Source organism: Gavialis gangeticus, unplaced genomic scaffold (genome assembly GCF_001723915.1).
Source record: "Gavialis gangeticus isolate Ggan-Ray unplaced genomic scaffold, GavGan_comp1, whole genome shotgun sequence".
Classification (NCBI taxonomy): domain Eukaryota; kingdom Metazoa; phylum Chordata; order Crocodylia; family Gavialidae; genus Gavialis; species Gavialis gangeticus.
This window is the reverse complement of record NW_017728995.1, coordinates 15,585,683-15,598,959: the sequence shown is the minus strand read 5'-3', so window position 1 is coordinate 15,598,959 and position 13,277 is coordinate 15,585,683. Positions and strand designations below refer to the sequence as shown.

The following is a 13,277-nucleotide window of genomic DNA, read 5'->3' as shown; positions in this document are numbered from 1 at the left end:
AGTCAGACAGGCTGCGTCCTGTGCCAGGATTCCCCAAGAACAGGTTGCTGAGAGGTAACAATAGGATGATCCTGGCCCATGCAGGGGGTTGGACTTGATGATCTGGAGAGTCCCTTCCAGCCCTATTTCTCTTTGATTCTAAGATTGCTGTAATCAAGCTATGTAAACACACATGCATCTCTATCTATCTGTCTATCTATATATACACATGCATACCTTTAAATACATTTTAATTCCATCATGGTTTCTGTTTTCTCTTAGGTAATCAGCTCAGATATAGGATCTACCGTTACCTTCTGGCTGATCGATACTGGGCAGAAAATCAAACAGTTTACTGGTTGCCATGGGGATGCTGAGATTAGCACTATGGCATTGGATGCAAGTGAGACAAGGTTCTTAACAGGGAGCACAGATGGGACAATAAAGGTGTGGTGAAAAGAAATCATTTCAAACTATTTGCTTCCCTCACAGTCCTCTCCATCTAGGTACAATGGGCCAAAATGTTCTGCTATAAAACAGGGACTCCCTCCCCAACACACACTATTAGCCTTGCACAGAAAAGCTGTTGAAGTCATAATGTTGTCAGGAAAATGCAGTTAAATTTAGTTCCTCATCTAATGCTTTAAATAAACCTAGTGCTTTACCAACTAGAAATTCTAAGGTGTATTCCTGTTTCAAAGAACTTGCAAATCCTATTTTCCTTCATCACTCAAGTGTTCTCATAGATTTAAAAGAGAGGGCTTATATCAGAAAGAGATGCCATGTTTGACCCCTAGCGTTCTTCTTTGAGTAAAGAGAACTGCCCATGTTAGTCTGAAGTTAAGCAGAAGGCAGGGCAATGTAGCACCTTATAGATTAACTGGTTCAGAGAGGCATGAGCTTTCATGGCATAAGCTTCATTATAGCATCTGATGAAGTAAGCTATAGCCTGTGAAAGCTTATGCTTCTCTGAATGAGTTAATCGATAAGGTGCCACACTGCCCTGCCTACCTTCCTCTTTGTTCTCTGTCTTCCACGTGATTTTATCATAGTCCCTAGTCTTAAACAGAAAATGCCTCTTCGGCTAAGTACAAACAGTCAAAAGGCCCGAGGCTGAACTAATTCAATCTTTGCAGTTTAAACTGTGTAGATTGAACCCATAAGGAATTGAACAGACATTCACTTTTGATTCCACAAACGCAGCCATATGCCTCCAGTGGCCCAGGCCAGAAACTGGGAGGGGCACTAGAGCATACCTCCCTGCTCAGCTGGAGCACACAGCAATGGGCCAAGGCTAGCCTTCCCACCCTGAGAGGTGAGGGGTTTGCAGGGGAGGTACAAAGCATCCTGGGATACTGGGGGACTGTGAAATCTGGAGGGGATCTGGGACAGAAGTTACATAAACTGATTTAACCTAACACATTCATCTAGGTTTATCTTAAACTGGTTTCAAGTATTTTGAAAGTGGTTTATATGCACTGAACTTCTGTTGTGTTACAGGTTTGAACCGGTTTTCAGTATACTGGTTTGTGTGTAATTTCTGTGCCTAACCCTAATGCTCACTTATTGTCATTGCTTTTCTCTGAGTCCCTGGAGCTTTGTGGTACCTAGTATTTTGTGCTTGGAAAGTTTTTCGTCAGAAATGGCAACTAAGTTGATGCAGAAGATAAAACACTAGGGCCTCCTATACACGTGCAGGAAGGCTACTCTAGTATCATGTGTATCAGCATCCCCACACTAAAAAATGGCAGTGGGGTACTTTTCAACCAAAGCTCATTCAATGAGCTTTAGTTCAAACTGCCCCACTGCCATTTTTCAGCATGGGGATGCTGATACATGTGACACTTCAGGTGCTTTTAATTAGCATGGCTCTGAGCTGTGCTAATTAAAGCATCCCTGCCTCCTGTAGCATGTCTATAATGCCCTTGTTTTTATGGGGTTTTTTGTTGTTTTTTTTTTTTACTTCTGGAGACATCTATTCAAGTGCTGTTATGTCAAACCTTAAAATGAAGTTAGAAACTTCTTCCAAATCTCCATGTGATTATTTGACAATGTTACGAAACCATGGTAAAATTTGCTTGTTGGTGTTTTAGTTCCTTCTAATGAGAGACTCTGGGCTTGAATATTAGGGTGTGTGCTTCAAGTCAGGAAATAGGTGTATTGGTAGAAAACTGGGCAGTATTATGGCAGGCATTAAGTCAATCTGATCAGTCCTTCACATCAAGGCATGTTAAATTCACATGGCTTGAAAAATATTATGAGACGGTCAGGTTGATTTCTGTCTCTTTCAATTTTATTGGCTTAAGTTTTTGAAAATCCTTATTGCCAGAGGCTATTCCCCCACACATGGCTAATTTTTGAATAACTGGTTAGACTGCATTCAGTTATTTTTATTGTGGTAGTAACTGTGGGTCCCTGTGGACCTAAGCACCCTGACACAACACATAGGGTGACAGTTAGTACTCTAAAATGCTTACAGACAAATCTATTGCAGACAAGTCAAAGGATGGGGATGGGGGCAGTGAAGTGCCTTAGCATAAGTAATGCAGAAGTTTAGCTGAAATTTGGGACTCAAATTATACTGTTGCCCTTGGCTGACTGGAAGTAATCTTAAGTGCAGACACTATTTCAAAGTAGTGGAAATCCTAGCATAAAACATTCAGTGCCTAAGAAAGTGGAGTGATGGCTAACCTGTCCATCCTATATGTGTTTTTAGGTACAAAAAATGTACCATAACTAAACCAGTAGAGTTAAGGTGGTAAAACCAGTCTAACGCAGAATGTAGTTATACCAGTATAGTTTATTCCTGCATGGAAAAGAGTAAGCTATACCAGTACAAGGTATCGTGATACCAATATAGCTTCAGCAACCCTGATTTTCGTTTTAAAGATTCCCAGTACTTCTATCCCTGTGAAACCCCATAAGTGGAATAGCTATATGAGTACAAACACTTTATTCAGATCAGACTTCAGTCAAAGAACATACTGAAAAAAAAATTCAAAAATAGGGTGGAGGCAGATTCTTGAACTAGCATCATGCACCTTAGGATAAGTTGGTTAAGCAGGATATCACTGTATTTTTATGCTGTTAATAAACCCTGAAGATTAAGCTTTTTGTATCTTGTTCATACTAACAAATACATTCAATGCCTTCAAAACATATTCTTACTGCATATAGGAAAAATATAGAATGCCAACACGTGAACTCAATATGTTTTCTCAATGGCAAATTGACTTTGCAGAAATAACTCCTCTATGTAGTACTTTGTAATATACAATAGATTATACCTGAAATGGGATGTTCTGGCACTTTTAATTTGTAGGAGCCAATGTGCTATAAATCAATACATGCTAGGATACCTAAAGTACACATTTTGGGATGTGCCAGTAGACAGATCTTATTGGCTTGTGTTTAGGATGACTAAAATGATGAAGCTGTCAATGAATTATGTGTGAATAAAGAAGTGAACACATACGGTGTCTGTGTTAGGAATAGGACACAGGACTCAAATGTGGCCTGGCATCTCTTCCCACCTCTGACACTGGGTTCTGTTCTTGAACTTCTTTTGGGCCTGGGGAAAGTCATTTAATCTGTGTCTTTGTTCCTCCAGCCTATAAAATGGGGTATATGCTTCTACCTCCTTTGTATGGTGTCTTGAGATTTATGGATGAGAAGTGCTATTTGAGAGCTATGTGCCGGTATTATTTATTAATTTTATTATGCTGTGCAGGGGCCAGCCAGACCAGTTTTATGCCATTATAACTCCACTGTCTTCAGCATAGTTATCTCTGATTTACAGTGGAGAGGAAAAAAATTGGACTCCATAGGTTTATTTTTTTCATTGCTTTATTGATTCTGAAGTTACCAGAAGATTTTCTGCTTTGTCTCTGCTAAGAAATTATGGCTTACTCTTTTTTTTTTTTTTTTTGGATTGAAGATTTGGGATTTCAATGGACACTGTCACCACAAGCTCAGCATTGGAAAAGACCGAGCTGTTGATATCTCCCAGATCTTGGTACTAAAGGAGACAATATTAATTACAGGCTGGGACAGGTATTGTATATGTTATAATACAAACCAGGAAGAGATAAATTACTAAAATGTGCTGTTTGTCTCAGTTTCTGGAGATAAAATCCATCATGGTCTAATTTTCTCCAAACACAGTAACTCATTGACTGGGTGGCAATGCAGTTCAGAAAAATATTAAGAACTAGCTGCGCATCAGTTGGGAGAGTGTTACTTTAAAGCTGTAGCAGAGTCGGGGAGATTACTTGTGGTATGTCTTGCAAATACAGCACCAATACTGCAATAGCATTTCCACTGTGGATCCTGAATCTTTTGTTGAGGGTTCTGTTTACAGTGAGACAACTGCAAAATTTACTGCCTGTAGCATAGAATTGCCACAATATTGACTTTCCTTAGCTTTATAAAGCACCATTCCCTATGCTTTCTACTAGAAGAAACAATCTGCTTCCGAAATGGTAGAATTCCTGCAGGAATTACAAATACATAAAAGAGCTTTTCTGCACTAAGATGCTATGCAGGTGCTAGGAAAAAAAATACAGCAGGACATAATTTGAAAACATTCTGTCTATAAATTTGGAAATTCAGTGAATACAGATGCTGCTGTACCTAAAAGGTAATTCACACAGCATTTGTACAGTGTAGAATTATGTTAATGGGTTGGGAATAGGATGGAATAAATTGCCTTTGTATCTTTTCATCCTCTTTGAAAATTTAAGAACCAGATTCTTTTTGTGTGTGTGTGACTTTTAACAGATATAAAACCAGGAAGAAAATCCCTACTAATGGCCATGAATACATGATATATATATAAGCAGTATTCTAAAAAAGGAGAAGAAGTGCTTTTAAATATTAAGGCATATATATTCAAGAGCTCAGTCCAGAAATGCTTATCTATCTTATAAATATACCGTTGCTACTTGTGCATGCTTGCAAAGACAATTATTGCTTATTAGTGACTCACATATCATCACTCTGAATTGCAGTGATGCTCAAGGTGAACAATAGAGTTAGATTGAAATTAAATACATGAGTGATATTTTGCTTTGATTTTCCATTGGATTGAGCCACTGGGCCTGAAAAGGTTCATGGGTAAGAGTTGCATCTTTTTACCTGGCTGTTTGTGTCCCAAAGCTTGCAAAGAACTTTCCCCCAACTTTTTAGTTGGTGTAATAAAAGATATCAAATCCACCCGAAGAACCTTGCCTGCCTATGTCCTTAAACCAACGTGGCTACAACCAACAACGCTGCAACATTTCCCTTAGCTTTCTCTTTGGAATAAATGACCATCATCCTGGCAGCATCTGTTTGAGACTGCATGCTACTGTGCCCTTGCTTTGAGCTTCATCTGGACAACTGGATGCTTTTTGGATTGAGTTTCAGTTTCATAGGAGTGTCCTATCCCTGAATTTTCTCCACCAACAGCCATTGATTCCAGTTCTCTTAAATAAATCAAGGTTTATTTAGCATGGGAAATAGAAAATCAATGTAAATACACTGGAGTGGAATAAAACATGTCTCTGCTGGATGCCATGCAAAGTGTAGTCAAAATAAATCTTGTGCTTGCAATCTATAGATTAGACAAGATTACAAGACTTGTCTCTTTGAGAATGTGACATGGATTTCACTTAGAAGACTGTTGTTCCCATCACTTTCAGTTTAGGGTTTCTTTCTGTTCTGTTTCTGGAACTGATATTCAGGTTTCTGTTATTCCTTCTGCTTTTTTTCTGGCTTGCAGAGATGAACTAAATTGTATTATATCGTCCAGAAACTATCATGCCACTTAGTATACCTCTGCCCTGACTAACATTATGGAATATAACTCCCTACTGTGATGGCTGGAGGTTAGAGTTTCATTACCTGTTCAGTTTGCCTCCTTTCCTTGATTCAGTCCATACTTTATCCTTCCTATCTGTTGCTGCAGCTGTAATAACTCTTTGTCCAGCACCCATGGCAGACCGTCACTGGCTGATGGATTGGTGAATGGAAGGGTCAACTGTAAATGTAGGGCTGTATCTTCCCAAGTGGAAAAGGATGTAATATAGATATTATACTGCTGTCCCACAAACTTAGTACAGCATCATCAAAAACTTATTACAAACATCATAATTAACTTAGTACAGCAGAAAAGGTCCTGGAGGTTACAATGGACAATAAACTGAATATGAGCCAACAGTGTGCCCTTGTTGCCAAGAAGGCTAATGGCATGTTGGGCTGCATTAATAGGAACATTGCCAGCAGGTCCAGGGAAGTGATTATTCCCCTCTCTTTGGCATTGGTGAGGCTACATTTGGAGTATGGTGTCCAGTTTTGGGTCCCCCATTACAGAAAGGATATTGGCAAATTGGAAAGAGTCCAACAGAGGGCAGTGAGAATGGTTGGGGGGGCTGGGGAATGTGACATATGAGAAGAGGCTGAGGGAACTAGGCTTATTTAATTCGGAGAAGAAAAGACTAAGGAGGGATTTAATAGCAGCCTTTAACTACCTGAAAGGTACAAAGAGTATGGCACTAGACTGTTCTCAGTGGTGGCAGATGACAGAACAAGGAGCAGTGGGCTCAAGTTGCAGCAAGGGAAGCTTAGGTTGGGTATTAGAAAGAACTTTCTCATAAGAAGAGCAGTAAAGCACTGGAACAAGTTATCCAGAGACGTTGTGGAATATCCATCCTTAGAGGTTTTTAAGACCTGGCTAGACAAAGCCTTGGCTGGGACAATATAATTGGGGCTGGTCCTGTATTGAGCAGGGTGTTGGACTAGATAACCACCTAAGGTCCCTTCTGACTCTAATTTTCTATGATTCTCTGATCATAGACTGACCTTTAGAAACAGACATCTGGCCCAGACAAAGTCTGATATCAGTAGAAGTATTTTTACACACAACATCATAATACCAGTACAATTCTCTTTTATAATCATATCTAAGGGTAGAAACAGATGTTGCCTTTTCTCGCCTTTGGGCTGCCATCATTTTTTTTATGGCAGCACAAAGATGAAGCAAGCAGACATCTATGTCCTTCATCACACCACAAATACCCCAAATCTGTGGTGGTGGCAAAGGTAGTAATAAATTGTGCTGCTTTATTGTGGTGGACGTTTGTGTGCTGGCGGCAGGAGAGTGTGGGCAGCCAGAGTTGCCTGTGCTCTCCAACCACTCTGGGTAAGTGATTCTGAAGCGTGGGGGACTAGATCCCGTTCACTGTGGGGAATTTCCAGACAAGCGCCTGGAATGTGTGCTCAGCTTTTCCTCTTACACAGATATGTCCCAGGAAATCTTGGGGATGACCTCAGTAAGTGGAGAAAGTAGGGGTTTCAGTAAGTGGAGCAAGTATTGGGAGACACATCTGGGATCTTCTGAAGCAGGAAACGCCCAGTGCCTCCACAACTGGTCCTGATCCATACTGGCTTGTATGGAGCCATGGATCTATTCAGATCAGGTCCCAGAGAGCAGCCACAGGGTGCTGGGGCATGTTGCTTTAACAAGGGACTCAGACCTTCCCTGTTGGAAGAGAAACTCCATGGAGATCCCAGAGGCAGGTCTCTTTAAGCAGGAAAAGTCTGGGCTATTCCTGCTTGAAAGCCCGGACTTTCCCCACTTAGAGATGTGCCCCCAGGAGGTGTGAGAACCAGGGAATTCCCAGCCCCCCCATGCCTCCATACATGGGTGACTGGTGCCTCCTGAATCTGGGGGGGGGGCAACCGATCACTGAGCAGGGGAGGAGGGGTTCCCTGGTGGCCAATTGCTGGGGGAGGGGTCCCCCAGTGGCCGGATTGCAGAGCCCAGAAACACTGCCAGTGAAACCAGAAGTGCCACTGGGGGACTGACTCTCCACCTCCTCTATCAGTATGCAACTCTGCCTTCCCCCCCACATTGGTACACCACTGCAGGGGGGCATGTCAAGCACCTGCTGATGCCACTGGCAGCACCAGTTGCAGGGACAGCCCTGTTAGGGGGGGCACATGCTCCCCCTATGCGTCACCAGTGCCTCCATACACTGACCTATGCTTCACATGGGGACACAGGTCAGCACAGGGCATTGGAAATTCCCTGACTTCCCTTCCACCCTGCCCCATGTCTTCTTGCTGGGACCTGCACTGGCCCATGGTTTGCACAGAGGAACAGGTCAGTGTGAGTCCTAGCAAGGAGGTACAGGGTTGTGAGGGAAACTGAGAATCCTCCGGCAAGAAGAATACATCACCCCTTGTCTTGCATTGGGCCCTTCTCCAACGTGGTATAAGCGGTGACATGTGTTTCACCCAATAAAGCAGATCAGCCTGGATGGGCCATTATCACCACAGCTGATCTGCTTTGATTTGGTGACAACTGTTTCTAGAGTAAGTGAAATGATTTAGTTTAGGCTTCTTAGGGTGAAATTACATGTTACACTCAGACAATACTATGGGTACTAGTATACTAGTCCCTTCTCCCCACTCCCTCCCTCCTGACTGCCTTCCTGTTCCTGAGGCACGGTGCTGCTTCACTGCCCATCTGGACTGTGCTGCACGCTAAACGTTAACTGGTAATGCATTACTGGTATAAATATACTTATTGTTTAAACATTTAACCTTTTATAATCCTATTCCAGACCTCTTCCCTACACCCAGAGCAAGGATAGAGCCCAGGTGTCCTGACTCCTAGCCATGCCTTTGCTCCCTCAAGTGGCAAGTCAGAGCTGTGTAGGCAAGAAACTATAAATTCTTAATGTAGGACTGCTCACCGCATGTTCTAACTTCAGCATTGCTGAATACTTCACAGGTTTAGTATGGTCTAAGTGTAATGTGCAACTTCAGTGTTACACTTAGTTATATAACAGTTCTTATTTTAAAGCTAAGCGGTATGAAGAGTGCCTACTCTGTCATAGGGAAGGAGACATGAGTGCTGAGTTTGGTATTAATTACTGAACAGCAGGAAGTAACTTGGTCATAAAGACTGGTGATCACAACAAACTTTCCACAAACTGAAACACAAAAGTATTGCATTATTGCCACTTCCTACATCATCTTTCACCAAATGGAATGGACTAAGAATCTTCCATTAGCCTCAAGGGAAGTAGCACTGATTCTTTTAATTGTATGTGTGGACATCAGTTTTGATTAGGTTTGATGGGCCATGAACTGGAAGGTCCTGAAGTGATATTCTTTTTGTGACAGTTTTTAGCGGAGGCTCAGAGAGATTGTTTGAGAGAAGATCCAGTGTTTCTTAGTGTTTGAGTTATGGAAGATTAAAGCCTTCAACTTTCTTCTTCTTTTTCCTTATTTCTTAGAATCAGCAAAAGCTTCCATGTCTTTTCTGTGGTAGAGCATCACACTGAAGGAAACAGGGTGTGATAATAGGGACAAGCTCTTCATTCTGTTTTGGCAATGTGGTAGAAGAATAGCTGAAGTTCTTTTCCTTAGATGATTTTTTTTCTGTAGAAATCATTTTGGCAGAAGAGAAAAGGAAAGGGATGGACACGGAGGAAATTATCCTTGAGATTTTTACCAGTGCTAAAAACCTTGTTGAGGTAGTCAAATATGGCTACATTCAGAAAAAAAGAAAGACTAGATTCACCTGTTCCCTTTTTAAAAAAATTTGTGTATGTCTTCTATTAGGATAATTACTGTCTTCCGACTGAGTAACATGACGCAGTTTCTTGTTCAGCCTGCAGAGTGGAAAGGAGGGGTACAGCATCAGGATGACATCCTTTGCGCTGCATTTTCACCACCACATACTCTAGTTACAGGTAGCAGAAAGTTTATTGCCTAATATATCTTCTGGAAATCAGGACGTGGGCAATCATTATTATGCCAGGCTGCTTCTATTACTGTGTGCACTGGCTTAGCTACTAATGTGCCACTGGCTGTGGTGTGCTACCTATGAAATGGGACCAAATTAGAACTTGTTAAGAAGAAAGGGAAAAAAGTGCCAGGACTGAATCTTGGAATGTTATCAGCTTGATTTTCCTCATTTATGCCATTGTATTTCAATGGATTTCAGCAGAATTATACCTCCACTTGCACAGGAGTGAATGAGGGTCAGGTTATTTGCATCTTTTCTTATCAGAGTGACAATGAACAGCCTTGTGGTTGTGTGTGCAAGATGTCTAGGTTAAACTGGGTTGGAAAACTCCTCTCTGTCAGAGCAGCTGATCTTATGAAATTTCAGCTCCTAATGACTGACGTATCAGGAGACCGTTTCCCAAGTTTTGGGCATTTTAGATCTTAAGCTGTACCCAGGCTTTCACTTGACTTTGACCCAGGACCTCAACCCAGCACTACACCAAATGTGAAACAGTTCTTCCCTGGTCCATCTTCAGTTAATGGATAAAGGTTATGAAGTAAGCTAGGGTCATGCAAGTAAACTAGAAGTGAAAGCCTTTTAATGCTATCTGAGAGAAAACCCAGACAACTACTCAGAAGACAAAGGAAAATGTTCATTGTCACAGAAAACATATGGGTAAAAAGGAAAGCTTTTTCTTTAAAAGGAGTAATATAGATGAGTGGGGTTTTTTTTTTTTTTTGCCATAGTTTTATTCTTTTACTAGGGAAGGGAGTTTAAAACTATGCTTGGACTATCACTGATTTTAAGGAGCCCTCTCCAATCTCACTAACCTGGCTGATCTTGCAGACACTGATTTCATGCTGACATACCTTCATGATTGCTGCAGAACGACACTAGTGGAAGCAAGTGAAAACATAGACCCAATGTTTAGTTTAATGAACCAGACCAGATCTGTTCCTGTCAGCCTTGTTCAGACCTGTAGATGGGGGATGGATTTAAGTCATGCCTTGCTGAAGCTACATGATTGCCCAAATTATAGCCTTCCAATTGTCATTTTTGGTTCTTGTGTCCAAGGTTGGCCTTGATTGAGGTCTCACTTTTTGTTTTAGTTTGAACAGGTAGCACCTGAAAGCAGTTTTTAGGGGACTTACTTGTCTATTGTCTATGTGCTCAGATCCCTTAGACTACTTGAAAATCTCAACAAACTTCTCTGTGGTTTACTTTTAATAGAAAACTAGAGTAACAATGCCTTTCCAGTGACTTTTTTGGGAGATCCTTGTTTGAAATGTCATAGGCACATGAGAATACAAGCCCAGCTAATCCTTTTAATGTGAACTATCATGTAAAGCATGAAAATATTGCTGTGTTGGCAATCAAATAATTCTCATGCCTGAAGGATCAAGAGGCTAGGGGCTTTAATGCTGCATTGTCTAATACAGGGAGCTTTGGTGGCGAAATTGTCATATGGGATAACAGCACGGAAAGTGTCTACCTTAAGCTTCACCTTGATCTGCAGAAGTCTCTGAAATCAAAATCAGGTGAGTGAGTAGCTTATTCAAGCTACAGTGCTTTCAAGCTCTAGATGAAACACATTAGCTCTGTTTGCTTCTGCATATAATATTCAACATGCCACTAAATTACTGATAATTGAGTGCAGACTAAGGGGATTATTTACACCTTTGTCTTGTCAGAGTGACAAAAAGCAGCCTTGAGGCTGTGCTTGCTTTATTCGCTTCAGCTTATTCTCTATAGCTCTCAAGGCTATTGCTTCTGTTTATTGTCACAGATCTACATCAGCATTTTTATATTATTACTTCCAGCAGAGAGCATTCCTTTAATTTTTGCCTTGTTTAGTGCTGGACTATAAATAATACCAAATATTCATGGAAGTGAGTCCTGCTGAGCCTACCCTTGAGGCTGCTTAGAACTGGAACATTTCATTGGGCTGATACTCTGCACAGACTAATGGTATAATGTATATTAAGCACCATGCCAGTTGGAAATCTATAATTATTCTCCACTCTAAAGCTGTAGACTGCATTAGACAAGAAATACTGGAGTGGATTGTATGGTAGCTTAGCAGGAAGCATGCCTCTGAATTGGAAGCATTTGCCAAGTAATTTTCTTTAAATTTCTTCCATGATCAGTGTAGTGGGGAAATAAATATTGATATATATTTACAGTTCTTGAAAATCAGTTGTCTCACTTGCACAGACAGTATTCATCGGGGGTATCTGAAACGAATTAGAGATCTACTCTCTGTATGTCAGCTACAATTTATATGTGGGAGACCATTGCTTTGTAGGAACAAGACATTTCAGAGTAAGAATGCTTAATACACCGTGAGTAGAACAGGTGTGTCAAAGGAACAACAAGAGTTTCCCGAACATTTAGGGGCCTATGCTGCAGAGGGGCAGATTTCAAGTTGTTAAAAATTGGTGCAGCTCTACTGGAATCATTAGAAGAGTACTGCCTTTAACCCTCTGTGGATCTGGCTCGGAGACTGCAGATCATGCTAAAGCTCAGCAATCTAACTGTTGGCAAGAGAAAACAAGGTAGTAAATGTATTTTGTGCTCATTAAAGACTGGAAACCTTATAGAGCAAGCTTCTGCTACCTTTTCTGTTGAGTAGTATAGGTCATGGACTGACAAACAGGATCTGCTAGGAAAGTCCCATTTGAAAAGCAAGGTGGAAAAGCAAATTGTGACCTTGTAATTTGCCCTGAGATGGGAAATTCTACCCCAGTTCTATTCTAGGGTAATGTCTTCTAAGTTTAAGGCACCCCACCCCCAGCCCAGCAGGTCAGTCCATGGGGGAGGGAATGGGCAGGGCCAGATTGAGACCCCTACAGTGAGGGACAGAGTGCTGCAGAGGCAGGAGCAGGGGTAAGAGCAGTGGGGCCCTGGCTGGGTGGGTGGTGGGAGCCCAGGCAGCTTGTCTAGAGCCCAAGGGAGAGGGCTCCCACCACTGTGCGCCCCCTGGCGGAGGCCCCCAGTGGCACATGCCCCCTATCTGTGCATAGTGGAGGCAGCTGCTGTTGCAGGCTGGGCTTTGCACCCTGAGCCCTGCTGCAGCCTGCCTGGGAGCAGCCCGATACCACATGCATCCCACCGCTGGGCAGGCAGGGGACAAGGCTCAGCACAGCAACTGAATGTGTGTGGCGTGGGACTGCTCCTGAGCCAACTGCAGTGGGGCTCGGAGTGCAAAGCCCAGCTCTCAATGACAGCTGCTTCCACCATGCACAGATGGGGGGATACGTGCCCCCCCCAAGCCAGACAGTGCAGGGAGCTAAAGCAGCTGTGAGAGGAGGAGTGGGGCTGGAGCAGGGGCAGGCTGTGCAAGGGCGGGGTGTGGGACAGATCAATGAGTGGCTCATCTGGGGGGTGCAGGGAGGGTGGGGCACAGAGCCCAGGAGGGCATGGGTGGCTCCAGGCTGCACTCGGGCCATGTGGTGACAGTGCTGGGAGTGGGGCTACAAGGGTGGGGCCGCAGGCACCTGAAAATTCTCCATAGCCC

General features: G+C 42.5%; 1 protein-coding gene across 1 annotated transcript in view; it reads left to right on the top strand.

The window, feature by feature from the left end:
* Positions 1-13,277, top strand: part of WDR49 (WD repeat domain 49) — a 101,956-nt gene that overhangs the window by 72,290 nt on the left and 16,389 nt on the right. The window contains exons 9-12 of the mRNA XM_019503247.1: positions 262-426; positions 3,917-4,032; positions 9,592-9,722; positions 11,200-11,298. Coding sequence (XP_019358792.1) covers positions 262-426; positions 3,917-4,032; positions 9,592-9,722; positions 11,200-11,298 — 511 coding nt within the window. The remainder of the gene's footprint in view (positions 1-261; positions 427-3,916; positions 4,033-9,591; positions 9,723-11,199; positions 11,299-13,277) is intronic.